Below are 25,844 nucleotides of genomic sequence, written 5' to 3'. Positions count from 1 at the left end.
GGCTTTACCGAAACACCGGCAATGGGGAGGGGGAAGGGGCCCCTGGACCGGGGGCTGTTTTGAAATGAGATGTGGAGAAACTGGAGACGGGCCAGAGAAGAGCAACAAGAATGATGAAAGGTCGAGAGAACAGGAGCTGAGGGAAGACTGAAGGAATTGGGCTTGTTTAGTGTGGAAAGGAGAAGACTGAGAGGGGACCTGACAGCGGTTTTCAGGGATCTAAAAGGGTGTCACAAGGAGGAAGGAGAAAAATTGTTCTTCCTGGCCTCTGAGGACAGAGCAAAAAGCAATGGGCAGCAGGGGAGGTTTAGGTTGGACATTAGGAAAAAATTCCTACCTGTCAGGGTCTTCAAACACTGGAATAAATTGCCTGGGGAGGTTGTGGAATCCCCGTCTCTGGAGATATTCAAGAGCAGGGTAGATAAATGTCTAGCAGGGATGGTCTAGACAGTGCTGGGTCCTGCCATGAGAGCAGGGGACTGGACTCAATGACTCTCGAGGGCCCTTCCAGTCCGAGTGTTCTGTGACTCTATGACATTTGTGGAGCATTGTCCTAGCAGGCAGATGTAGGCACCAGGCAGATGACAGGATCAGCCTGCCCAGCCAACACCCCCCAGTTTATAATGCACGTGTGTGGATGCCAGCCAAGCTGCCAGCCTCTCAGGAAGGGGTGAACAGGGGCCCTGGGCCAAGGTCCTCAGCCACTCACCTGCTCAGCCTGGGTTCCCTGCAGGGCCTGATCCTGGGAGGGGCTGAGTGCATCGGCTGGGGTGCTGGATGCCTCTGGCTCAGCACAGGCTCCTATTCTGCGCTCAGCCCCATGGAAGCCAGTGGTGCCCCACAGGATGGGCAGGGGTGGGGGAGGGCCGTTGGTTCAGAGCTGGGAGCAGAGACGGTCCACGTGAGCGGGCGAGAGGGCACGGGCAGGCGCCGGGCACAGGTCCGCTCTGCAGCTGGCTCTCCGGACAGCCCAGCGGATCATTTCCTGGCGGGTGCGGTTCCCAGAGCCAGGCTACTGAGTTTCCCTTCTCCACCACGGACAGAGTCCCCGAGCTACACCCAGCACCGGGAGAAGGAGCTCAGCTCTGCCCTGGAACTGATTGCCAGACAAATCGATGCTGGGAAAGAAAGGGGAGACTGCAGCAAATTGCTTAAAAAAAAATACAACTAGCAAGTGAGGCTTTGAGCTCCTGTCCTGGCGCTAGTCCCTCCCTGGATTTCTGTGTTCTGGGGCCTCGCTTGGAACATCAGAGTGGCCAGACTGGGTCAGACCAACTGTCCATCCAGCCCTGTGTCCTGTCTGCCCACAGTGGCCAATACCAAGTGTCCCAGAGGGAGTGATTACAACAGGCAATCTCACGTGTTCCCTCCCCTGTCACCCATTCCCAGACAAACAGGCTGCGTCTAGACTGGCATGATTTTGCGCAAAATCTTGCCGCCTGTCTACACTGGCCACGAGTATTTGTGCAAGAACACTGACTATGTAATGTACAAAATCAGTGGTTCTTGCGCAAATACTCTGATGCTCCCGCTCAGGGATAAGCCCTCTTGTGCGAGTATTCTTGCACAAGAGGGCCAGTGTCGACAGCAACGTTAATTTCTTGCGCAAGAAAGCCCGATGGCTAAAATGGCCATCAGAGCTTCCTTGCACAAGAGCGCGTCTAAACTGGCACGGATGCTTTTGCGCAAAAGCACATCTTTTGTGCAAAGGCACATGCCAGTGTAGACGCTGTCTTGTGCAAATACTTTTAACGGAAAAACTTTTCCGTTAAAAGTATTTGCGCAAAATCATGCCAGTGTAGACACAGCCACAGAGGCTAGGGACACCATTCCTACCCACCCTGGCTAATAGCCATTGGTGGACCTAACCTCCAAGAATCTATCTAGCTCTTTTTTGAACTCTGTTAAAGTTCTAGCCTTCACCGCATCCTCTGGCAAGGAGTTCCGCGGGTTGGCTGTGGGCTGAGTGAAAAACTTCCTTTTGTTTGTTTTAAACCTGCTGCCTATTCATTTCATTTGGTGACCCCCTAGTTCTTTTCCTTATTTACTTTTTCCACACCAGTCATGATTTTATAGACCTCTATCCTATCCCCCCCTCAGTCTCCTCTTTCCTAAGCTGAAAATTCCCAGTCTTTTTAATCTCTCTTCACATGGGACCCATTTAAAAAGACTTGGACTTTGTCTTGTCTCAGCTTGTCTGTGGGGAGGCTACGCTTCCCAAGCTCAGGTAGCAAAAGTCCCCTAACTTTGTCACGATCTAGAGTGCGTCTTACTGGTGAGATTGCCTGTCCCCTCTCCTTCACGGCTGCCTAGACCGCCACCCTGGCCCTTCCTGGTCCCATAACAGCTCTGGGGCATCTGTAGCAAATGCTCACGTGGAAAAGGTTTGGTAGGGAAATGGGTTGGGTAGCACCTGTCTTTAATGTGCAGTAGCAGCTGGAAACAGTGGGGCAAGGCAGCGGGCTACAGACTGTTCCCAAGTGGTCTAGGGCCCACGGGCTTCGTGGGCCATCGATTTGAGACTAGCTCAGCCAGTTACACTGTAGTCATTTGTTCGTTTATTTCTTTGCACCGGGCTCTCTAAAGAATCTGGCCCCCTGACCTGCTACAGGGCGGTTGGGCGTTGAGCCGGTTCACGGGGTACCTCTCAGGACTGATCGCCTGGCAGGTCTGACTCAAAGCGCAGTCAAAACTCTTTCTAATCTTGGGATTGGTGGCTTGCACCGGTGGCCAGTTACATGCAGCTTGCTCGGCTCATTGGCGAGGCTGGATTGGGCGTGGGGGGCGTGGCCGTTTCTAACCGCTGGCGTACGGCTTATAAACGATGCGTGCGAAGAGGAGACTTTTCCCCCGAGCTCCTTTTTCCGTGTGGACCTGGCCGGGTTGCACTGGGGCCTTTGGTGCATCACAGCTTATGGTCAGTCAGTGCCTTGGCTGGGTGGAATCGCCCTTCGCTTTCCGGAGCACCATTTGCCCCTGCGGAATTTGCCCCGGGCATTTTTCTTTCTGCCCCTGCAGAAGGATTGGCAGCTCAGGGGTCCGCCGGGTGATCAGAGCTGCGAGTATTCCACCTTGCCCTGCAGCTGAACTGAACCATAGAATCATAGAACCATAGAACTGGAAGAGACCTCAGAAGGTCAAGTCCAGCCCCCTGCTCTAGGCAGGACCAATCCCAACTAAATCAACCCGGCCAGGGCCAAGCCAAGACTTAAACACCTCTAGGGATGGAGACTCCACTACTTCCCTAGGGAACCCAGCCCAGTGCTTCCCCACCCGCCTAGGGAAATCGTTTTTCCTAATATCCAACCTGGACCTCCTGGACCAACTGTAGGCACAACAGTGAAGGTGCACGTTTTGGGGGTGCAAACGGAGTCTGCTGAGGAGTCTGATGATAGGTCTTTGCTGTAGGAAGCTGGTGCGTAGCTGGGGGAAAGCGATGGCAGGAGTCCATTACGGCCTGTTGTAACCCGCCCATCCACAATAAACATGCGAAGTCAGCCTTGTGGGTGTGCCGGGGAGACATGGGGGTGAACCTGCGGAGTCTATTCAGGGTCCCCGCGGGCGAGCGTACCAGTGCTGGGAAATCCTTCGCACTGGACCCCTTCTGGGCCCCCGGAGCATGGTGGAGGGACAGTTCCTCGCATGCAGATTTGCAGCCCCGTCTTAAATGCCCTTCCTAAGCAGTGAAGCACAGGCCTGCTCAGAGTGGGGGCAGGTGGAGACCCTCTGAACCCATTAGCAGCCCGGATCACTGGGTGTCTCATGCTGACCAGCGGTTCCCAAACTTTTCGGCATCACGCCCCCTTTTTGATTTTTGAGAAACCCTCATGCCCCCCCCCCCGCAAGCAGCAAAACCGGGTCCGAAAAACAAAAATTGCAGCAAAACTTTTTTTTTTGGGGGGGGGGGATTAAAGAAGGGAGGGGGTAGGTTGTCTCATGCCCCCCCTGGAATATTTTCACGCCCCCAGTTTGGGAACCCATGGTTTAGATTCCTACCCCCTTTGTGCAAGAGGCCAACACTATCCCCGCAGCCTGGGGAAATAGCCAAGGGAAGAAGGTCCTTCCGCAGCTCTTCTCCCCTGGACGTGCATGCCTGACCCCCAGAAGTGTCAGTAGGAGCCTGTGCACCCAGCAAGGGGGCAGCCTCTCTCCCGTCTGTGCGCATCACGCAGAGTATTTGCATTTGGCCTTCATTGCTCTCGGCTCGTAATACCTTCGCTCAGAAAAACCTCGGCGTGGGGGGGCGTCTGGTTTCCCACTCGTGTTCTGCTTCCGCCCGGCTTCACGCCTACTTTGGTCCAGGCACGGCGCGGCCCCCTGATTTTGCAGCAGTCTCTTGCTGGCTCTGCCTGGTTGGCGTTTCTCTCTCTGCCGTCCGAGGATCTCAATGTGCTTCGCCGATTTCCTTAGGCCTCTGCGTGCGGCCGAGCCCTCCCATTTCAGCGGGGGGCTCGCCAGGAGAAACGTCCTGCCTGGGATGGTGCAGAAAAGCCAGTCTTTTTGCCAGGGCTGTAACCCAGGGGAGGTCTAGGCTGGAGATTAGGAAAAACGATTTCCCTAGGACGGTGGGGAAGCACTGGGATGGGTTCCCGAGGGAGGGGTGGAATCTCCAGCCCTAGGGGTGTTTCAGTCTCGGCTTGACACAGTCCTGGCTGGGTTGATTTAGTTGAAATTGGTCCTGCCTTGGGCAGGGGTTGGACTTGGTGACCTTCTGAGGTCTCGTCCAGCTCTCTGGTTCTATACTCTCAGGCCTGGGAGTCGTCTGGATCCAGCCCCGAGGCTCAGCCCCCCACCAGTATTGGGGAGCCCTCACTGGCACTCCAGCCCCCCATGGCCTCCCCGTGGGGCCGGAGCCCACAAAATCGACTCTCCTGGGCCCACCTAGGCTCTGGTGTGTGAGGGGAGTAGAGCGCATCTTTCTCCTTCTCGGTCATTTATTTTTTCGTTTCTTCTCACTCGTGTGCGGCCCTTGGCTGACTTTTCGGGGGGTCAGCAGCCCCTGAGCCAAAAAAGATTCCTCACCCCTGAACCTCTCAAACGAGCAGGGATTCCTTCGCGTCCCCATTTACACCGTTTTCTGGGCTCCAAACTTGGGCCATTGAAGAGCGACTTGTATTGAAAGCAGCAGTCCTGCTGTCTCGTCGGGGCACCTCCCGCATCTCCTTGCTGCGTGCTGGGCTTTTCAGAGCATGAGCTAAGAAGCGGCTGTCAGGCCTCCCCGGGGGCTTGCAGAAGTCAAGGGGGCGGGTGGGAAAGGAAGGACTTACAGCCTTTACGCCGAGCCTTGGTGTGACATCACTCATCCGGTGCCACGTGGCGCTGGTTCCAATGATTTCACTTTGCAAGAGGTATAATGGATTAAAGTGGCTGCAACTGAAAAGCAATTTTCTCCTTGTTTAAATAAAGGATTAGGGAATCATATCCCAACCGACCTGTTCGGAGAATTGGACTCTGCGTCACTCACTTTCAGATCAGTGGGTCTCTCTTGTTTTTTCAGCCCAGGACAATGATTCATGAATTCCGGTGCCGCTGGGGCTACGTGCCTCTTTGTAGTTTTTTTTATTTCGACACTTAAAAATCGGAGTCGGTAATTGGAACACGTGAAGGACCGAGCTGGCTGGCAAAGGACGGGGGGAGAGGCTGGTATTGTTTGGGGTTATTTGTGTCACACTCGACAAGGTTAATAATGAGGCTCTTTAGCAGGCCACTTGCTTGGCGGCTTGTCTCTGGGTGACCCTTGCCAGTGAGACGGTGCATTTCAACAGGTTTATTCCGGAGGCGCGAGGTTTAGCAGCACACACCAGCCACCGAAGGGCTAACGGTGCTTGTGCTAACCCTTCCGACGCTCTTCAGAGGAGAGCGGCTACTCAAACCCTTCATTTTAATTTTTACGCTCGTGTTCCTTGGATTTGGTTTTTTTTTTTACTGTGAAGAAGGTTGTAATTAGCCCTCGTGCCCTTCTCTGTAGATTTCTGCTTGATCATCAGGGTTTTTTTTTGAAAATCAAACGTGGTTTGTTTTTTTTATTGTCATTGATTTCTTATTTCGCAAGCAGCTGCCGCTGCGTTTGCGTCGTAAAACAATCTCGCCCCGGCCTGTCAGTGCCCGCCAGACTCTTTCTCTGAGTTGAAACACAAACTGCTTGATCAAATGCATAACAAATAAGAATCAGCGTTTCATTGTGGCGAGGGGCTGGGAGATGAAGCCTTGTTTTAATGAGCTCCGTGGCAGTGACGGGAAGCCGGGGGAGTCGTTGTGCCCTGCAATGAACACGCCGGGCGGGGGACAGACGGAGGGAGGCCGGGTCACTTGTTGAATCTGGGGAGCGTTGGGGACTGCATTAGCAGAGGGGCATATTTAGCGGGGCCTTAGCCCTCCCCGTTCCCTTTGTTCCCGTAATGAACTGTGCACAGCAGCTGCTGGCGGCACCGCGGGGAAGGCACCGTCACAGCCATGGGGGAGGCGGGCGTGTCGGGCCCCTGTGCACTGCAGACAGCGGGATCATTCCAATGACAAGCCCAATTAGCGACTTTGATGATGTCAAGAGGAGAAGGTCACTGGTGTGTGGGCTCCTGGGCACAGACTGGGCGGGGAAGGGGGGGGCCTCCCTGTGGATCCGGACGGCCCTGGGCACCAAGAGAGCAGAGAGCTGGGGCATGCTTCAGCTGAGCGGGCGGCGGGGTGCCGCTCCAGAGGAGGGGGCTCTGCTTTGTCCAGCCCTGCACAGCTTTGACAGCTGCCTCTCCTCCCGGCGGGGATCCTTCCACTCGAGGGCTCGGCCCCCCGTGCAAGGGGTTATCACGTGACTGTGTTGGTGCAGCGCCGAGCACAGAGGCCCGGGGCGCTGGCTAACTGGGGCAGCCGGGCACGACAGTCGTCCCGCGCCCCCTACCACCCGCTCACGTCTCTTCCCTCCGCTCCCCTCGCCTCCGGGAGTGGGCCTCCCTAGCCCTGCTCGCTCCGCGCAGGCCAGCTCAGAGGCTGTCTGTGTGTCCGTCCATCCCAACCACTCCTCGCACTCCCGAGTGTGCGGTGACTGCAGACAAATGGCTCCGCCCCTGCCCAAGGAGCTGGGTCTGTCTGGGGAGCACAGAGCGCACGTCTGTGGGGGGTGCCCTGCTAGTCCCTTTCATCGCTAGTGCCTGTCATGCTGGGAGACTGGGGCTAACTAGGCCTGCTCCATGCTCCGTGGGTCACCTTCCAGCAATGTGCTTGGGGCTGTCTCCGCAGCGTGTCTGCCGCTGACCCAAGCTTGTCAGCAGGGCCGTGCAGTAAACCCACCTCCCTGAACCATGCCAGTGTGGACCAGGGATGTGAAAGTGTCACCGTGCACATTCACGGATACACGCAGGCTCCCGGTATGTGCAAGGAGCCGGCTTAAAAGCCAGCTCCCTGTGCACACCGGCTCCCGGGGAGCCGGCTCTGGCCTTGCGCGTAGCTGTCACCGCTGAAATTTCCCACAATTACACAGTCACTTAATTACATGCATTTTAACATCACTAGTGACACTGCTTGACTTGTGCTGGCCTAACAGTCCTCCAGCAGCTGGACCACAATGCAACAGTGGCCGCTCTGGTCACTCTTGTGAACTCCGCTGCCTGGGGGCCACAGAAACTAGACGCCACTCCTCAGAGCCCTCTCAAGTATTTTTGAAATGCCTTTTCCTGATTGTCCAGCTTGGCGAACGCCCTCGGCAGCTCTCCCTGCTGCCCGCAACTGCCCCGCTACCCAGGCCAGAAGGAGCAGCTGTGCAAGCCCAGCTATGGACCAGCTGCAAAACCGTGGACATCTAGGAATACATTGCCCCGCCCCCAGCAGCGCAGGCCGAAGGGGTCCCACAGGGGTTAGCCACAGGGCTGCATAGAAGCCAAGGAGCCACCACAGGGCCAGGGAGGCCCACAGCCACGTGAGGCTGAGCCACGGAACAGCCACGTGTACAGCAGGCTGCATGCATGTCATACTTGGCAGGGACGTCCCCCTCCCCGGCACCTGGCAGGCCTTGGGGACACTGCCAGGGCCAGCGAGGAGCAGGAGGAGGGAGACGTGGTTGGAGGCGCTAGTAATGCCAGCAGCTGTTCCAGTCTCTCCCGGTCTCCCGCCAGCCTGAGCGCCGGGATCGATGCAGGGAAGGGCCCATGGGAAAGGGCTGGGGGCGTTCTCCCTCACAGGGGTGACGTGTAAAGATGGGGCCTGGCCCGCTCCCCAGACGACACCAGAATCAGCTTCTGGCGCTTTTACTCCTGTGAGGAGAGGCAGCAGCGCAGCCAGGAGCTGGCCTGAGCTTTCTGTTCCCCGGCTGGGCTGGGGGGCACAGGGAGCAGTTTGTTTACGCGCCCAAGGCCCTGGGAGCCTCTTGGAGATCGTCTGCAGCCGCCTCCGGAAGGTTTCGAGGGGCAGCGGCTTTATTTCTTCCTCTGCGGCGGGACACTTGGGGTCAGGGCTACGTTTGGCTGGCACGGGGGCAGGAAACAGGCCGTGGCCTAGAGAGCCGGGCAGCTCCGGACGCTAGTCGCAACTGAGGAGAGGCTGAGGGATTTGAGGTTATTTTGCCTGCAGAAGAGACGCGTGAGGGGGGATTTGAGAGCAGCCTGCAACTCCCCGAAGGGGGGTTCCAGAGAGGCTGGCGAGAGGCTGTTCTCAGTGGGGGCAGAACCAGGAGCAATGGGCTCAAGTTGCAGCGGGGGAGGTCTAGGTTGGAGATTAGGAAAAACCATTTCCCTAGGCAGGTGGGAAGCGCTGGGCTGGGTCCCTAGGGAGGGGGTGGAATCTCCATCCCTAGAGGTGTTTAAGTCTCAGCTTGACCAGGCCCTGGCTGGGTTGATTGAGTCGGGGCTGGTCCTGCTTTGGGCAGGGGGCTGGACCTGATGCCTCCTGAAGTCTCTGCCCGCCATGGGGCTCTCTGGGTCTTTGTGCCCCTCCAGAGTGAAATATGGGCGAAGTCCCCCCGCCTGTGGCAAACAGCGCCACGCGTCGGTACTGTGGCCTGGGCTCCTACCCGTGGGATAGGGGCTGGAGTTTTGCTCCATGCACCCCACGTTCCTTTCCTGCCCCACAGCAGAGGCGGCAATAAGCCTGCAAACTCGTCTGGGTGTCGGGAGGGTTTGGGACGTCGCTTTCCCCAGCCGTCGCGACTGCAAAGCTAGTGATGCCGCCGTCGGTTTGGATCAGCCACCGCAGGCCTACGGGGCGGCCTCGCACCCGCAGCCTGCCTGGCCCTGGGAGCAAGAAACGGGGTCAGTGAGACCCTGCAAACCAGGGCTGCCTCCGGCTGCAGAGGGTCTGGCCGGCCACCGTGGCAGACGTCCTGGGGAAGGGGCAGAGCAGAGAGGAGCGGGGCCCAGGAATCCCAGCAGACACAGGAGAGGCAGATGCACCAGGACGTGGCTGGTCTTCTCGGGCAGCAAACCCAAATGCTGAAGGCCCTGCCTGGCCTACAGGTCCAGCAGTCCTGCCTCCTCACCCTTTGCAGCCTTCGGGAACTCCTGGGTAGCAGCCCCGTCCCCCCTCCCCCCAAGCCTCTGACTTCCCACATGGCATCACACGGCAGCCGCATTTCAACTGGCCGGCCGCGAGGAAACCCCCGTGTCACATCCCCGGCCTGTGGGAACCGGCGGGCGTCTGCGTGAGCGCAGCCCACCACAGCGGGGCAGTGAGCCGGACCGAAACGCGTTTGCTGCCTTTCCCGGTGCAAAATGCCAGCCCCTGTCTACAGGCCCCGGGCTGAGCCTCAAATGCTGAAGCAGCAGCTTGCACAGTAGGCGGGAGGTGCCCGCTGACCCAGGAACTCCCGGCACCGTCTCCCTCCGGGTTCGGAGCCGTGCCTCAGTTTCCCCAGGTGCAAGCCGGGGTAATGGTGCCTCGGGGGAGGGGTTGTAAAGCACGATGAAGGGGGGGAATGCGAAACGGCATTATAGTTGGTTTGATTGTTATTTTATTTGCGTTTTCTGGCTAACACCTCCCAGTTCTCCGTCAGGACAGGCAGGTCCGGGGGTCTTGGAAGCCTGCAGCCGACACACGTGGCTTGGAAGGGGCTCTGGCTTTTCCCCGGAGGGAAAGCCGCAGTTGTGGTTAGGCTGCTAACGCGGTGGTGAACTCGGACTCCGGTGCTGCAGGGACTTTGCCTTGTTTGCTCCCTGGCCCGGCGTACCCCGGGCCCTGAGCGTCCCAGACTTGCTCAGCTGTCGGTGCCCAGCGGCGGGGAGCCAGGCTGGGGCCCGGCGGAGGAAGTGCGACCCGTCGGGGAGGGCGCGGCGTGGTGGGCCGCACAAAACGCTACAATGAGCTGCTCCTTCGGCGCTGCCTATTAAACCCTCCTTTCTTCCGCTAATGCAAACAAAGCAGCTGGAGCTGGGGAGCCTGGCGGCAGGGTCCCAGGCCGGCCCGCCGCAGTAATTGGCACATAATGAAACTGGAATTGAACTATTAAAATCCCATTATTTGCTGACACGAATGTTTTGTTCGGTTGCCAGCGCTCGGAAGGGCCTTGTGTGACGCGCGGCAGGAGAGACGCCGCGCTCTCTCTCCCTCCCGGGGGGCAGGGCGGGAATAAGAAAACGAGGCCATTAAAGCAGCTCCTAAGGGCTCTGTCCCGAGCGACCGCGTGAGAACGATACCGCGCCGGAAACCCGCCTTTCGTCCCCGCCGTTTGGCGAGAGGTGCCCTGGCGGCGGCGCGGCTGAGAGCTCCCCCTCAGCCCGGCGCTTGGAGCCCCCCATGCCGGCGCGCCAGCCCGCATGTTTGGTGTCTTTTCAGGGCTCGGCGTGGCCTGTCTCGCACGAGGATTCTGTGACGTGGGGGGGGCCCGGGGTTCCCCGCGCTGGGCCGTGCGATTCCCACTGACTCCCCCCACGTGTGGTTTGGCCCAGACACCCAGCCTGAGCGGATAACAAGGAGCTTCCCAGGGCGAGAGACAAAGGGAGGGAGGCGGAGACGCCTGGCTGGGGGCAAGGCCTGGGAGCTGGGCAGGTTTTGGCTGGGATGACATGAAGAGAGGAGACTTAGCCGAGTGCTGGGGGCTCAGGGGGGAGATGCACCTGCCCCAAGGGTCTAGGGCTGCCAGCCCCTGACTCCTGTAGCCACATCACGTCTAGGCTGGGCTGTGTCCTGGAGAAGCGATAACCCCCCTGTTCTACTGGCGGGCGGAGTCTCAGTCTCATCGTGTGGCAGACGGGGTGCAGGATCGGGGGCCGCGGATTCACCCTTTCGCGCCGGCAGAGGCTCCGAATTGTTCCTCTCCCCGGCTGAGGCTCAAGCTTCCCCCCCCCCACCTCAGGGCCGCCTCCTGCCCGACGGGGGTGTGCTGGGGGCCGGATGACTTCCCGCAGAGCTGAGCTCCTTCGGCCCGCATGGCGACGCAGCCTTCCTGCTGCTCCTTGGCCCCTGGCCCAGGAATGTGGCTGCCCCTTTGAGGGGGGTGGCTAGCCCCGCTGGGGCCCTAATTAATTAGCTGCTTCCCAGCCTGGGGGGTGGGCTAACGGGGGCTTTAATAGACCCTTGGCTCTTACCAGAAGGCTGAGGGGGGGTCAGGGTGGGTGGAGTCGGGGGAAGCGGGAGCCGAGGCCCGGGTAAACCCGCAGCGCAAGAGCTCAGTAGCAGAGCTGGGAAAAGACTGCGGGGCCGGAGGAAAAGGCAGAAGGGTTTGCTTGCTGGAGACTTGTCCCCCGGGCGGCAGTTACCTGGCTTTGCTGGAGGCCAAGCCCCGTGTCCAGCGCCGACCGGGCTGGATGGAGCTCTGCTATCTGGGCTGCCGGAGAAGGAAACTGAGTCAGGGCTGCAGAGCCCCGCCCCCGGGCAGCCAGGTGGGACATGGCTGCCCCGGTTCTCCCACATGCAGACTGGGCTGCTGGGGCTGGCCTGGGAGGCCCGGCGCTGATGAAATCGCCGCGGGATAGCGGCCTGCGCAGCTCCAGGCCGTTCAGAGCGCCCCCGAGACGAGCCCGTGACCTCGAGCTCACGTCGGCCAGCCCTGCACCTCCCTACCCACCTCCTGTACCTCAGCGGCTTCCTCCTCAGCGCTGCAGGCCCACGGCCCCCTCCCTGCTGCGGCCCTTTGTCTCTGAGCCCACCTCCCTAGCCCCCGAGCCGGGGGAGGAAGGCCCCTGTCCGGAGGTCCCGGCCACTCTCCCCGTGTCTCGTTTTTGCTGCATTTCCCCAGCCCCGGGCAAGGCTCCTGCAGGCGAAGAGCAGGGGGCCAGGGCATCTCTGCAGGTGGGAAGGCCCTGGGATAACCCCCCGCCCGCTCCTCTGCTTTCGCTGCTGGCTGCAGACCCGCCTCCCCTGCAGCCCCAGGGGGACTCTGACTCCGGGGGCGCGGTCGGGGAGCTAGCGAAGAGGGTTGGCAAGGAGGCTGCCCAGCGACCAGTCTTCCCCCTGCAAGAGGCAAGTGAATCCCACTGGAGGCAGCAGGCCGTGTGTGTCCGGCCGGGGCTGGTCAGACCTTGGGCTCCTGTGTGGCCGTGGGAGACGCCGCCTCCCTCCAGTTCCCCATCTGTGGAATGGACGCAGGGCACCTGGCTTCCTCAGGGGGTGCTGAGGCTCGATTCCTCTCTCTTGGGTGCTCAGAGAAGGGGAAGGTGCTGGCGCAGAGCTAATGGCGTGACTGGGCTGACTGCTGCTGACCCCTGACTCACGTCCCATTGTACCCAGGTCCTTCTTCCGGCGTAGCCTCCCGACTGCCATGAGAGCTGGGCCAAGTCTCACCTCAGTGAAGGGCTCAGGCAAATGGCTGGTTCCTGCGAGCCTGGGGCTTGGCGTGGGGCCGCGGCGCTGGGATACGGGGCACGCACTCTCCTGCGTATCACCAGCAGCTCCCATTGCTTCGTAACTGGCTGGGCACGGTGTCAGAACCTATTTCTTCATGCTGCGCACTGTCAACCTGTGGAACTCCTTGCCAGAGGATGATGTGAAGGCCAGGACTTTAACAGGCTTCAAAAAAGAACTAGATACATTCATGGAGGTCAGGTCCATCAATACTAATTAGCCAGGATGGGCAGGGATGGTGTCGGGAAGAATCACGTGAGGATTCCCTGTTCTGTTCATTCCTTCACTGTGGGCAGACAGGACCCTGGGCGGGATGGACCTTTGGTCTGACCCAGGCTGGCCGCTCGGATGTTCTTACCTGTGCAGAGCCGAGCCGAGTTACGTGGCAGCGCCTGGGTTGCCCTGGCACAGAGCGGTCCCAGAGAGCGGGGAGGACTCCGCCCGACAGGCTCCGGCGCCTGGCTCGGGGTGTCTGTGTGTCCCTCCACAGGACCTGCAGAGGACTTGGGGAGTAAGAGCCACTGCCCGGCCTCCTGGCCCCTCCGAGTGGCTGGAAACTCGTCAGGAGCCCAGAGACTCCCCCTTGCTGCTGAGTAGCGCGAGCAGGAATCGGGATGAGCGCTCGCTGCCACAGGCCCGTGTCCTTGGCAACGCGGCCGGCCCGGGAGCTGTCAGCCGTGACAGCAGAAAGGCTGCACAGATACACCCCCAGGCCTGCCTTTCCTCTCCCCGCCGGGCCCCGCTCTGCCTCCTTCCTCCCGGGCCCTGGGGCACTGTCTGCCGCAGGCGGTTCGGCTTCCCCTCTGCTCCCGCCCCCTTTTCCTTTCGCCCCCCTCTCTCCCTGCTGTCTGCCACCCCACAGACCAGCTGTCGGGGGGCTGCGGAGGGGCCTTCCCCCCGGGCACCAGTTCTGCAGGGCTGCGGTGTTGCTGGGCAGGTGTCTGTGCAGTAGGGCTGTGAGTGGGTAACTGGTTACCTGGTTACCATCATGCTCACCAGGCGATGCAACCGGGTAATGGTTAACCGGTGCCTGGGAGTAGCCCCCCCCGCCCACAGCTTGCCATGGCTCCAGCCCTGCCGAGCTAGGCCTGGGTGGGAGGTGGAGCCCCTTGTGGGAGCCCTACGAGGGGCTAGGCTGGGAGCCTGCAAGCCTGGGAGCCTGGGAACCGTCCCCCGCCCAGGATCCTGCTCGCTTGGTTAACCGGTTAACTGCTGGAATGAGATTTCACAGCCCTGCTCTGCCGGGTCCAGCTCTGCGGGTGGCAGCAGCCCGGCTGGTGGAATGCAGCAGGGCTGGGGCAGCAGGGGGATGCGTCCCGACCAGGGCGGGCACCAGCAGCCACATTCTGTCCGGCGGGGCAGGCAGGGCTCTGGTGCAGGCCGGTAGGGTTGCCGGGTGTCCGGTATTGGCCCGGACAGTCTGGTATTTGCAGCTTCTGTCCGGTAAAAAAAACAACCCCAGAAAATACCGGCCATGTAAAACGTCGGGTATTGTCTGTTTTTCTCAGACTGAAGGCTGCTTGGGACATTCTTCCCCTCCTGCGTCTGGCGGGCTGGGGGTGGGGGGTGCAGAGGGAGGGGGAGGGGAGATTTAAAGGTGCAAGTTTTTTGTTTTTTTTTTGCTCAACCAATTTTTTTCCTGCCATGTTCGGTATTTTTTGTGACAGTATCTGGCAACCCTACAGGCTGCAGTCAGCAGTAGTGGCCCCACCTCCATCGCACTGGGATCCCCGGTGGGTCTCTGGGCAGGGAGGGTCCAGGTCTCCGTCTCTTGCAGCCTCTGGGGCTGGTTTACTCCCCGGCGTGCATGCTGCACACACAGGCCCAGGGCCCTGCGGCTGTCCAGGGCAGCCCTGTTGGTTTCAGGCCCCGTCTCTTCTCTCTGGGCCCAGCTGCCACCCAGCCTTGGGGGCACATTGTCCCTCTCTTGTGTCTCTAGGGGAGTCTCCCCTTCCTCTGCGGCTCCAGGGCCCATGCACCCCCGCCACAGTGCCCCACGTTCCGCCTGCGCCTTCTCTTCTTCCCTGGACCTCTCAGGCTCCAGGAGTCCGGCAGCCCTGCAAACCTGCAAACCTGTCTCCCTGTTGTCCTGTGCTAGTGAGAGCAGCCTTCAGGCCGGACTCCCTTCCCTTGCCTTCGCCAGGCAGCGAAAATCTCCTCCACACGAGGCCGAGAGGGCCACGGCTCCGGTCCTGAGGGACAGCGCAGCCGCGAGGGCGGCCCAGAGGCCAGGCCAGGCTTGCAGCAGCCGCGCTTCTCTAAAGAGAAAGTGGTTTCTGGGGCACATGGGGCACGTTGCACGGACAAAGGGCTGTTCCCTTTTGTAAGCGGGGGAATGGTCCCGCTATTGTGGGGAACTTTCCTGGCTTCTATACACCCCGGTGAAATGGACCAGCGAAAGGATCTGAGTCCCCGCTCCCACTTCCTTTACTCCACGGCTCCCTGATCCTGAGGGCTCCCCCTCCACTCTCCTGAGTAGCAGAGCCCTCGAAACCCCAACAAGGCTGGGCCCAGGTTTCCTGGGGCTTAATCCCCGACCTTGTCGTCACTAGGGGCAGGAGTCAGGGTGTCCCCACTCCGAGGTGCTCTCTTTGCACTGCAGGCCTTCTTGGCCCAGTGATCACTTCATAAGGTTCAAAGCAAATACAATTTATTAAACATCAACTGATTAAAGAGAATAGAATAAGAAACAATGAGAATGGTTAAATGAGAACACACAGCCCTGCTCTGTAGCACAGGGACATCAACACAGCAGTCTGCAGAGTGTAAGGACAGTTCACAGTCTCTTCCTTAGAAGCCCTGGATGTGCTGCAAGGGGCTGCAGGCTGGACACGCTTGCACTGGCAGTGACCACACAGCCTCAGTCTCTAAGTGGCCAGACCCCTCTCCCAGTCCAGAGCCTTTCCCCACACTTTGCAGGTCCCAGTAGCTCACCACATCCAGCTGCAGGCTGTGCTGCTTGGCCAGTTCCAGCTCCTTGTGTTGCTTCTCTGTTCCTTTTGGCTTTCTGAGCACTGCCAGTCTGCTGCTCAACACAGGGTCTGCACTGCTTGGCCTGTCTGTGTCTGGTTCTGTCGCTGCAGGACTTCTTCTTGTACTCCTCTTTCAGCTCTCTGTCTTTGCAGGACCTCTTCTGCACACAGCTGGCTCTGCTCTTTCAGCTCCCTGTTTGCTCAGAGACAGAGCCAGAACAATCCCCACTTACAACCTGTCAGTCAGGCTGAGCTGGAGTGTTGGCTGCTTTCCATTGTCTCTGGGGTCTGTCAGTCTCATGAACCCTTCCCCTTCTGAAGCTGGTAAACCAAAAAACTCCCACAGAGTTTTAGTAAGGGGTAACAGTCCCCTTACACTTTGTTTGCTGCTCCAGGCTGAGCCTCTCTAGTCCGGCGCCCTAGGACCTGGCCGGTGCCGAACCAGAGAATTGCCGGCCCACGGGAGGTAGCATTGTCTAGCAGCAGGACCGGCGTTCCCACCGCTTGCGGGGCTCCGAGAAGACATTGTGGGGTAAGTTAGAGCTAAAGAACAGCACAGAGCACAGAGCCAGGACTGGGGGCTGCAACAAACTTCATGGGGCTGCAGGAAACTTGGCCGCACCCATGAGACGTGGACATCTGATTAGCTCTCATCCTGCCGGACCACGGATGTTGCCGGGCCAGAGCGTGCCGGACTAGAGGGGCTCTGCCTGTACTGGGCTGCGAGAGAGACACAGAAAGATCCAAGTGTGCCCTGTGCCCCCATCCCGCCTCCCCGCATCATCCCACTCCCTGGGCTCCTCTCATTTTCCTGCTGCAGTATAGAAATGACAGCCCCTCCTCGAGCTCTTTCCTGTGCATAGAGCAGCCTGCTGCAGTCCCTGCTCCCAGGGCGGGATCGAATATCTTCCGCCTGCCCCAGACTTCCTGCTGCTTCCTGGGGGAGGTCTGCGAAGGAGCTGTCTTTCAGCGCCCAGTGGCCCTGCCCTGCCCCCAGACACCAGCTGCTGTGTGCTCTCATCTGCTCGTCTTCCCATACTGGGTCTTGCTTATTCCCCCAGCCCGGGGTCTCCCCCCCCGGCCGTGCGGTGGGGCTCCACAGATGGCTGCATGCCTGGGGGGGTCCCAGGCCTAGCCTGCAAGGCGTTCTAGGCCAGCAGCGGGGCTCAAACTTTTTTTTCTCCTGACCCAGTTGAAGAAAATGGTCGATGCCGCGACCCGACGTCATGTGACTGGAGTGGGGGCTCCGGGGTGGGGCTGAGGATGGGGTGCAGGAAGGGGCTCCGGCTTATCTCCAGCGGCTCCCGGTCAGTGGTGTGGAGGGGGCGGGGCGGGGCGAAGGCAGCTCTCCTGGCCCCGCAGACCAGGCTGCCCCCAGATGCCACCAGCAGCAGGTTTCCAGCCAATGGGCGTGCGGGGCTTGTGCTCGGGGCAGGGGCAGTGTGGGGAGCCCTGTGCATCCCCACCACCACCTAGGAGCTGGGCCTGCTGCCGGCCGCTTCTGGGGCGCGGCTCAGTCTGTGGGGCCAGGCCAGGCAGGGAGCTGCCTTAGCCCCCCCACTGCTCACCTGATCCCTCTGCAGCCACAAACCCCAGTGCCCGACATCCCACCCACCAGTGCTGGGGTGCAGCCCGTCATTTGAAAGCTGCTGCTCCAGGGGAGGCCCGGTCTCTTGGTCTGGGCGAGGGTGTGGAGTCCCCCCGGCTGGGGGTGCTGCTGCGATGTTCTCTGGCACAGCCCAGTGGGGAACCAAGCTGCAGCTTTGGGGGGGCGGTGACAGCTGGTGGGGTCGGAGGGCGGAGCTCTGTCCAGGCCTGAGTGTGGGGGGACCCCTGAGGGAGGCGGTGGCAGTGACGCCTTTCTCTGTGCACACTGGGAACATTGCTTCTCTGTGAGCCGGTCGCCGAGGGGCCACAGGCCACGTCCCGGGCTGGCATAATCAGGCAAATCATCACCGAGACCAGTGGTGAGGTTTGCACCAGGCCTGACTTTGGCCCAATATGAGGAGCAGTTCCCCCCTGAGTGTGTGCCCTGGTGCGGATGGGTGTGCGCCCTGCTGCGGATGGGTGTTGCCCCGGTGTGGATGGGTGTTGTCCCGGTGCGGATGGGTGTGCGCCCTGGTGTGGATGGGTGTTGTCCCGGTGCGGATGGGTGTGCGCCCTGTTGCAGATGGGTGTTGTCCCGGTGCAGATGGGTGTGCGCCCTGGTGCGGATGGGTGTTGTCCCGGTGCGGATGGGTGCTGTCCTGGTGCGGATGGGTGTGCGCCCTGTTGCAGATGGGTGTTGTCCCGGTGCAGATGGGTGTGCGCCCTGGTGCGGATGGGTGTTGTCCCGGTGCGGATGGGTGCTGTCCTGGTGCGGATGGGTGTGCGCCCTGGTGCGGATGGGTGTTGTCCCGGTGCGGATGGGTGTGCGCCCTGGTGCGGATGGGTGTTGTCCCGGTGCGGATGGGTGTGCGCCCTGGTGCGGATGGGTGTTGTCCCGGTGCGGATGGGTGTGTGCCCTGGTGCGGATGGGTGTGCGCCCTGTTGCAGATGGGTGTTGCCCCGGTGCGGATGGGTGTGCGCCCTGGTGCGGATGGGTGTGCGCCCTGGTGCGGATAGGTGTGTGCCCCGGTGTGGATGGGTGTTGCCCTTGTGTGGATGAGTCTGCGCCCCGGTGCGGATGGGTGTTGCCCTGGTGTGGCTGGTTGTGCGCTCTGGTGTGGATGGGCATGCACCCCAGTGCGGATGGGTGTTGCCCCGGTGTGGATGGGTGTTGCCCTGGTGTGGCTGGTTGTGCGCCCTGGTGTGGATGGGCATGCACCCCAGTGCGGATGGGTGTTGCCCTGGTGTGGATGGTTGTGTGCCCTGGTGTGGATGGGCATGCACCCCAATGCGGTTTGGTGTTGCCCTGATGCGGATGGGTGTGCGCGCACTCGTGCCTATTGCACAAGGGTGGGAGTTGCTCTCTTGATCCAGACGAGTTGTCCATCTGTCCTCCTAGCTGCAGCTTTGCGTCCTGCTCTCTCCCCTGCGTCCCCCGGGGAGCAGTGCTGTCCTGTGGGTGGTGTTTGGCCTCAGTCAGACACACTCTGGCTACCCCACACTCTGAGGTACCTGTCCCCAGCTGCCTGTCACCGCTGGCCGACTTGCAGCCTGTCTCGGATACAAGCCTAACCCTAAGGTTACTCCGAGCATGTCAGTGAGCACTCGCTGGCTCTCACTGTTAAATCCACCCTGCCTTGTTCACTCACACAGCCCCCGCTGCCACGGGCCCCCTGTTAGTAGGAGTGTAAAAAGTACCCAAAAAAGTGACTTGAGTAAAAGTACTGCAACTTTGGAATAAATGTAACCAAGTAAAAGTCAAAGTACCCTTCTGAAAAATGACTTGAGTAAAAGTACAAAAGTATCGCATCTTAATTGTACTTAAGTATCCAGAAGTAAAAAGTAGCCGTCCTATGGAAATCTATGGTTAACCACCCAAGTTTTTGTAGGGCACCATTATTTTTCACACACACAATGTGCATGTATCTATATACTTATATGTGTGCGTACGTATGTATATATATGTATGTGTGTGTATATATCACCCTCCCTACCCCGTCCTTTAGTCATTTATTTTCTAAGCTGAAAAGTCCCAGTCCTGCTAATCTCTCCCCATGTGGAAGCTGTTCCTTACCCCTCCTCCTTTCTGCCGCCATTTCTGTACCTTTTCCAAATCCAATTTATCTTTTTTTAGATGGGGTGACCAGATCTGCATACGGTATTCAAGATGTGGGCGTTCCATGACTTTATATACAGGCAATATGATATTTTCTGTCTTATCTAGTCCTTTCCTAATGCTTCCCAATATTCTGTTGGCCTTTTAGTTTTTAAACTGCACTGCACACTGAGCAGATGTTTTTGGGGAGCTATCCGCAAGGATTCCAAGATCTCTTTCTTGAGTGCTAACAGCGATTTTAGATCCCGTCATTTTTGTGTGCATAGTTGGGATTATAGTTTTCCATGCGCGATACTTTGCATTTATCAACACTGAATTCCATCTGCTATTACGTTGCTCAATCACCCAGTTTGGTGAGATCCCTTTGCAGCTCTGTGCAGTCAGCTTTGGACTTAACTATTTTGAGTAATTTTGTATCATCTGCAAATTTTGCCATCTCCCTATTTCCCCCCCTTGTAAGAACATTTAAAAGTTTAACAGTACTAGTTCAAATGCAAATCCCAGCAGCACAACACTAATTGCTACTCTTCCCCTTCACCCCCCAGCTTTTAAGTACCTGGCAATGTTTTCATGATGATCTACACCCGTGTTTCTCAACCTTTTTAAATAAAGTGCCCTTTAAAAAAATTATAAGTACCCCCACTACCTTCAGTTTTCAGACACACAATTTTTTTCTATCTTTGCAACACATTTGTTTAAACAACTTAATTGTAGCGGGGCAGGCGATGAAATGTTTGGGTGTAAAAAGTACAAAAACAATAAAGCGCTGTAAAACTTAAAAGAAAAACTCAGTTTTCTCCAAATTTCAGTTGTGTTGACATACCCCCCAGATTTCTCTCAAGTACTCCTAAGTGTACTTGTCCCACAGGTTGAGAAACACTGATCTTAGGGCCCCTTAATTACTTAAATCACCAGCCTTAATCACCTACCTCCTTTTTTTTATAACAAACTCCCTACCCCAAAGGCAAAGCTGCAAGCACTCAAACTCTGTTGCATTTAAGAGCTGCCTCTGGAGCCAGGGCAGGCAGCTTTCAGCAGATCTCAAGTGTGAAATCCAGGGGTTCAAACTTGGTACCTAGCCCCCTCTAAATGTCACCCATGCGCATGTGGCAGTGTTTTAGCAGGTCAGACTGCTGGCTCGCACAAGTGTCAGTGGGGTGATAAAAGTAGCGAGTAACTGAGGGTATGTCTACACTACCCCCCTAGTTCGAACTAGCGGGGTAATGTATGCATACCGAACTTGCTAATGAAGCCCGGGATTTGAATTTCCCGGGCTTCATTAGCATAAAGCCAGTGCCGCCATTTTTAAAAGCCGGCTAGTGCGAACCCCGTGCTGCGCGGCTACACACGGCACGGACTAGATAGTTCGGATTAGGCTTCCACGAGGCGTACAGATAGTTCGGATTAGAAGCCTAATCCGAACTATCTAGTCCGTGCCGCGTGTAGCCGCGCAGCACGGGGTTCGCACTAGCCGGCTTTTAAAAATGGCGGCGCCGGCTTTATGCTAATGAAGCCCGGGAAATTCAAATCCCGGGCTTCATTAGCAAGTTCGGTATGCATACATTACCCCCCTAGTTCGAACTAGGGGGGTAGTGTAGACATACGCTAAGCGCTTCTGGAAATTGTAGTGGGGTAAAACGTACAATATTTAAAAAAACCTACTTAAGTAAAAGTCAAAGTATCACAAAAATACGTTACTTGAGTGAAGTACAAATACCGAAAAGATGTACCTGAGTAGTGTAATGATGTATTTCTACTTAAACTTTAAAAACAATAGTCTGGTAGCACTTTAAAGACTAACAAAACATGTAAATGGTAAATGGTATCATGAGCTTTCGTGGGCTATGCCCAGGAAAGCTCACGATTCCGTCTACATGTTTCGTTAGTCTTTAAAGTGCTACGAGACTATTTGTTGGTTTTTAAGTTTCTCCTATACAGACTAACTCGGCTACCCCCTGAAACTTTTATGTCTACTTGGTTACTTTCCACCTCTGCCCGTTAGGGGCTCTCTCTCTTCGTGCCTTCTGAGCAGACCCAGGCGAGAATTTTTTGGCACCTTTGCCGAGCAACGCATGTTTCTGGACCCCGGCACTGTCCGTGAATGCTGATGCCCTTTGGCAAATGCCTCTTGCTGACAAAGCACCTGGCAACCAAGCAGTTGAAAACCTTGAAGCATTTTGCTTTGAAAAACAATCGGAACAGCCCGTTTTTGAAATGTCGGGTTTGAGGCGACATTGGGAACGTTCCATGTCGACCTCCGTGTCGTGTCTTTTGTTCCACCAACATCCCCCCCCCCCCAAAAAAGTCAGTTTGGGTTGAAGCAAACCAATGGGTTTTTCGGGGGGTTCTCAGGTCATCTCCAAACAGACAAGTGCTGAGTGCTCAGTTCCGGCCCGGCATTATCCCTGAGGATCAGCGCAAGGCCACGGAAATGGAAACACTGATCCCCACTCGCTGACGTGCCAGCAGACTTGGGTATCTGAAAGCTGCCTTGTGGCTGGGCACAGCCAGGGACTCGGAAAGAATTTAGCAGGAAAGAAAGGCAGCACCGTGCGCCAGCTACACCCTGATTTCTGACTTGGCCAAGTTGGTCTTTGTCTAGCCCTGGTGCCCCAGCCCTTTGAGAGCCGTTGCTGGGCAGCTTGAATGGCCATGATGCAGGCAAGGAAAGGCACAGCCTTCCCAAAATTGCCTAGGTGCCCCGGCCACCTGGGAAGACTGGGGCCGCGGTGCGGCACCTCTGCTCCCTGGCTCCCAGGAAAGGCTGGGGCCATAGCATGGCAGTCCCGGCCCTCACAGTGGCCAGGAAGGATCGGGCAGGAGAATGGGCGGGGCTTGGCTCCAGGGGCGGGGCCGGGCAGAAGAGGCGGGGCTGGGGCTTGCCTTCCCCAACTGGGCCATCACCCGCTGCCCATGCCGGACAGCTCTTCACTTTTGGCCACACAGCCCCCCCAAAGTCCCAACCCGAGTAATGGGAGCGCCTAGCACAGGGCAGCCAGAAGGCGCGGGGGCCGAGTATGAGACACTGTTATGGAAAAGGACTCCAGACCCATCCGGGGCCATCCTGCCCCTGCCCCTGCCCCGCATTGCTGCTGCAGCAAGGTCTTCCTTCCTCCCTCTGCCCGAAGATCGGGGGGGCTTGCACCGGGTGGGAGGTGGCCCCGCTTGGGGATGCCCGCCCCTGCTGCATGACGTCCCCGGGGCCTTGCTCGGAGCCTGCATTATTCCAGGGAAATGGCACCCACAGACTCCAGCTGCATGTCCCACGGGGTTGGGGGAGACCCCCCTTCCCTTCCCCACGCCTGGAAATCTTGGGGGAGACCCGCCCCGGATGGACTGGGCCAGCGCTTCCTGCACGACGCTGGGGGGGAGGAGAGCGCTGACCCCGATGCACGCTCGGCCGGAACAGACGGCGACAACAGCGGAGGGCTCGCGGGGGCTGCGCTCGCGGGGCCTTGCGCCTCGGGAAGGACGTGTGAGGTCGCAGGGGCCAGTCGTTTGGACGCCCGCTCGAGCCAGCCCGGCCCCCGCGTGCCCTTCGATCGCCCGGCCCCCGGCCAGGAGCCCAGTCGCTGACTGCGGCTAGGAACAGGAACGCTGCAGGAGCTGCTGCACTGCCGGGGCACGCCAGGCCTGGGCGTCTGCCGGCAGCCAGCGGGGGCCCAGCCCTTTGCAGGACAGTTTGACTAGGCTGGGAGGGCGCTTCGGAGTCCCGCTTCCTCCGGCTCAGCCCGCCTGCTTTCCCGGCCACTTGCCTCTTGCCTTCCAACACCGACACGAGGGGCTTCAGGAGTGGGAGGCACAAGCCAGGCCCCAGCCAGGCCCTCCCGAGACACCTGTCCCCAGGGACCCAGCTCCCCGGCTGGCCCAGGGTTCGTCCAGTGCATTCAATGGCTAGTCAATAATTCAGAGGGGGTCATTGACCGTGAGCGCCAAGGCTGTTTGTGCCGAGCGGCCGGGAGAGGGCACAGAGTGAATAGCCGGCCCGGGAGGCAGGTCGGGCAGGAGCTCAGCACCAAATCCAGCTGCAGTGCAGTTCCGGCCACTTGCAGCCAATTTTCCTTCAGCACCTGTGACTGGGTTGATGAACAGCGGGGCCGAGGCTACAGGGCACTGCTACAGGGAAGCTCACATCCCTGGGCCCTTCTGGCCCAGGCCAGGCAGAATACTGCTGTAGGACAGCTCAGATCTCTGGGCCCATCTGGCCCGGGTCAGGCAGGGCACTGCTGCAGAGAAGCTCACACCTCGGGGTCCTTGTGCCCCGGGTCAGGCAGGGCACTGCTGCAGGGAAGCTCACATCTCGGGGTCCTTGTGCCCCAGGTCAGGCAGGGCACTGCTGCAGGGAAGCTCACATCTCGGGGTCCTTGTGCCCCGGGTCAGGCAGGGCACTGCTGCAGGGAAGCTCACGCTGAGGGCAAGGCTAGAAACCCGAAGGAACTTTGAACCTTGCCCCCCTGAGGGCTCGGTCTGCCCTGCCGTGGGAGGTGTGGCCGCAGCCTGGCTCCGCTCTACCCAAGCGTAGGGATTCCTCACTGCAATAGGCACAGGCAGGGCTGCATCTACTGGCGGGGGGGGGGGGGGTGTAGTTGGGGGCCAGCGTCGCTGTGCTGCTGAGGGCTCTGGCTAGTGGAAACCGGCATGGGTGCCAGCCACACCTCAGGCGGTCATGTAGGCAGGATTCCTGTGGCCCACAGGCTGCATTGGCGCTGCGTCTCCCTGGGCCTCCAGCAATGGCCCACCTTGACCCCGGGCAGCTGATCCGCCCTGGCTTGTTGCTGGGTGGGGGGGGGGGGGAGTCCCTGGTTGCAAGGGAAAGATGGCCTGTAGCCCACAAACCCTTCCGCGGACCCCACGCTGGCTGCCAGATGGCAGGCACGCGCCACGGGAGGGCAGCAGCCCGAGCCAGGCAAAGCTCCGTCATCAGAACCTCCTGGTCTCAGAGCAGCTGTTCCCTCCATCCTGTCTGAGCAGCAGGGCCGGGAGGAGAGGCTGGCTTCAGCCGGGGCGGGGGAGGCAGATCTCTGTTCCGCAAGCCGGCACGCAGCCTTCTCCAGCCGAGCTCCAGGCCTGTGAACAGACGGGCCGGCCTGGGGATCTCCCAGGGGCACCCGCCTAACCCCAGCCCCTGCCCCTGCCCCTGCCCCTGCCCCTGTCCCTGTCCAGCAGGCCCGGTCTCGCCTTGGTCCCTGGGAAGGCGGGTTATTCTCTGGCTGATTGGCAGGCAGGCTGACCACTTTTCTTCCTGTCCCACTGCTCCCCCCCCCCAGCCACGTAATCCACCTGGCCAGCCCAGGGTGGGGGTTCTTGTACATTTCAAAAGCAGGGAGCGCGGGGCCAGTAGGGGGCAGCGCGGGGCCAGTAGGGGGCTGCTCAAGTCCCTGCTGGCCCCATGTTCCCTGCGGCGCTTCCACCTTGGAAATGTAGCAAGAGCCAGCAAAGGCAGAGCCGCCCTTATCGACTAATCGGAATTGAACACCCTGCCCCCAGCAGGTCAGAGGGGAGCAAAGCCAGCTGGCCTGCTAGCTGGCCAGGGGGGGAAATACTCGTCTTCCCGTCCCTGGTTCCTGCAACCAGCCAGTCATGTGCACGGGGTAAATCGGAAACACTTGGAAGGGGCCTGGAGCCTCCCAAAGGGCTGGGCCAGCCCCGGCCCCCGTGTTACAGGGTTCTGCTGCCTGGGTCCGCGGGGACCAGCTGCTCCCGGCCTACCCCGGGCCTAGACCGTGTGGTTGTGCCGGGCGCTAAGGGGGGGCACGGGCTCGCTCAGGTCTCACCCGCTGTCCTCCCCGCCCTGCGCACAGGTACCTACGAACCCTGTACCTGGGCCTGCAGAGCCGCTGGCAGACGGAGCGGCGCCAGCGCCACTTCTACTGGCGGATGATGTTCGAGAGCGCGGACATCAGCATGCTGCGGCTGCTGGAGACCTTCCTGAAGAGCGCCCCCCAGCTCGTGCTGCAGCTGAGCATCATGGTGCAGCAGAACAACATCGAGCCCTTGCAGGGTAAGGGTCGCCCCTCGCCTGCCCGGCCCCCGGCCACCTGCCTGCGTCTGTCCCATCCCGGCCCTCCTCCTGCCTTCCTCCCACCTCTCGTCCCCTCTCGCGGCTGGGGGCAAATTCAGAACGGGGGGAGGGGAAGAGTTTCTCACATAATGCAGGAAGGGCCTGTGGAACTCTCTGCCGCAGGAAGTTGTGGAGGCCAAGAATTTCATAAGAATGAAACAGGGATTGGATGCTGGTACCAAAACCATCCAGAGTTGTCAGTAGTTCATGATCACATTCTGGAAGGGATTGAAACCCTGCTTCAGGCTAGACAGGGCTGGGATCTGGTCCAGCCGTGCCATGCCCATGTTCCAGCTTCTGTCTTCCCTTCCTCCTCCTCTGGTCTCTTCCCCTCCCCCTGTTTCTCTCC

At 59.2% G+C, this 25,844-nt stretch overlaps 1 protein-coding gene across 1 annotated transcript in view; it reads left to right on the top strand.

Annotated features, from left to right (window-relative positions):
- The window catches only part of XKR7 (XK related 7), a 33,977-nt gene that overhangs the window by 2,635 nt on the left and 5,498 nt on the right, over positions 1 to 25,844 (top strand). The window contains exon 2 of the mRNA XM_075900842.1: positions 25,236 to 25,435. Within this exon, the coding sequence (XP_075756957.1) occupies positions 25,236 to 25,435 (200 nt within the window). The remainder of the gene's footprint in view (positions 1 to 25,235; positions 25,436 to 25,844) is intronic.

The sequence above is a fragment of the Pelodiscus sinensis genome, chromosome 18 (genome assembly GCF_049634645.1).
Source record: "Pelodiscus sinensis isolate JC-2024 chromosome 18, ASM4963464v1, whole genome shotgun sequence".
Lineage (NCBI taxonomy): Eukaryota > Metazoa > Chordata > Testudines > Trionychidae > Pelodiscus > Pelodiscus sinensis.
This window is presented reverse-complemented; position numbering and strand designations above follow the sequence as displayed.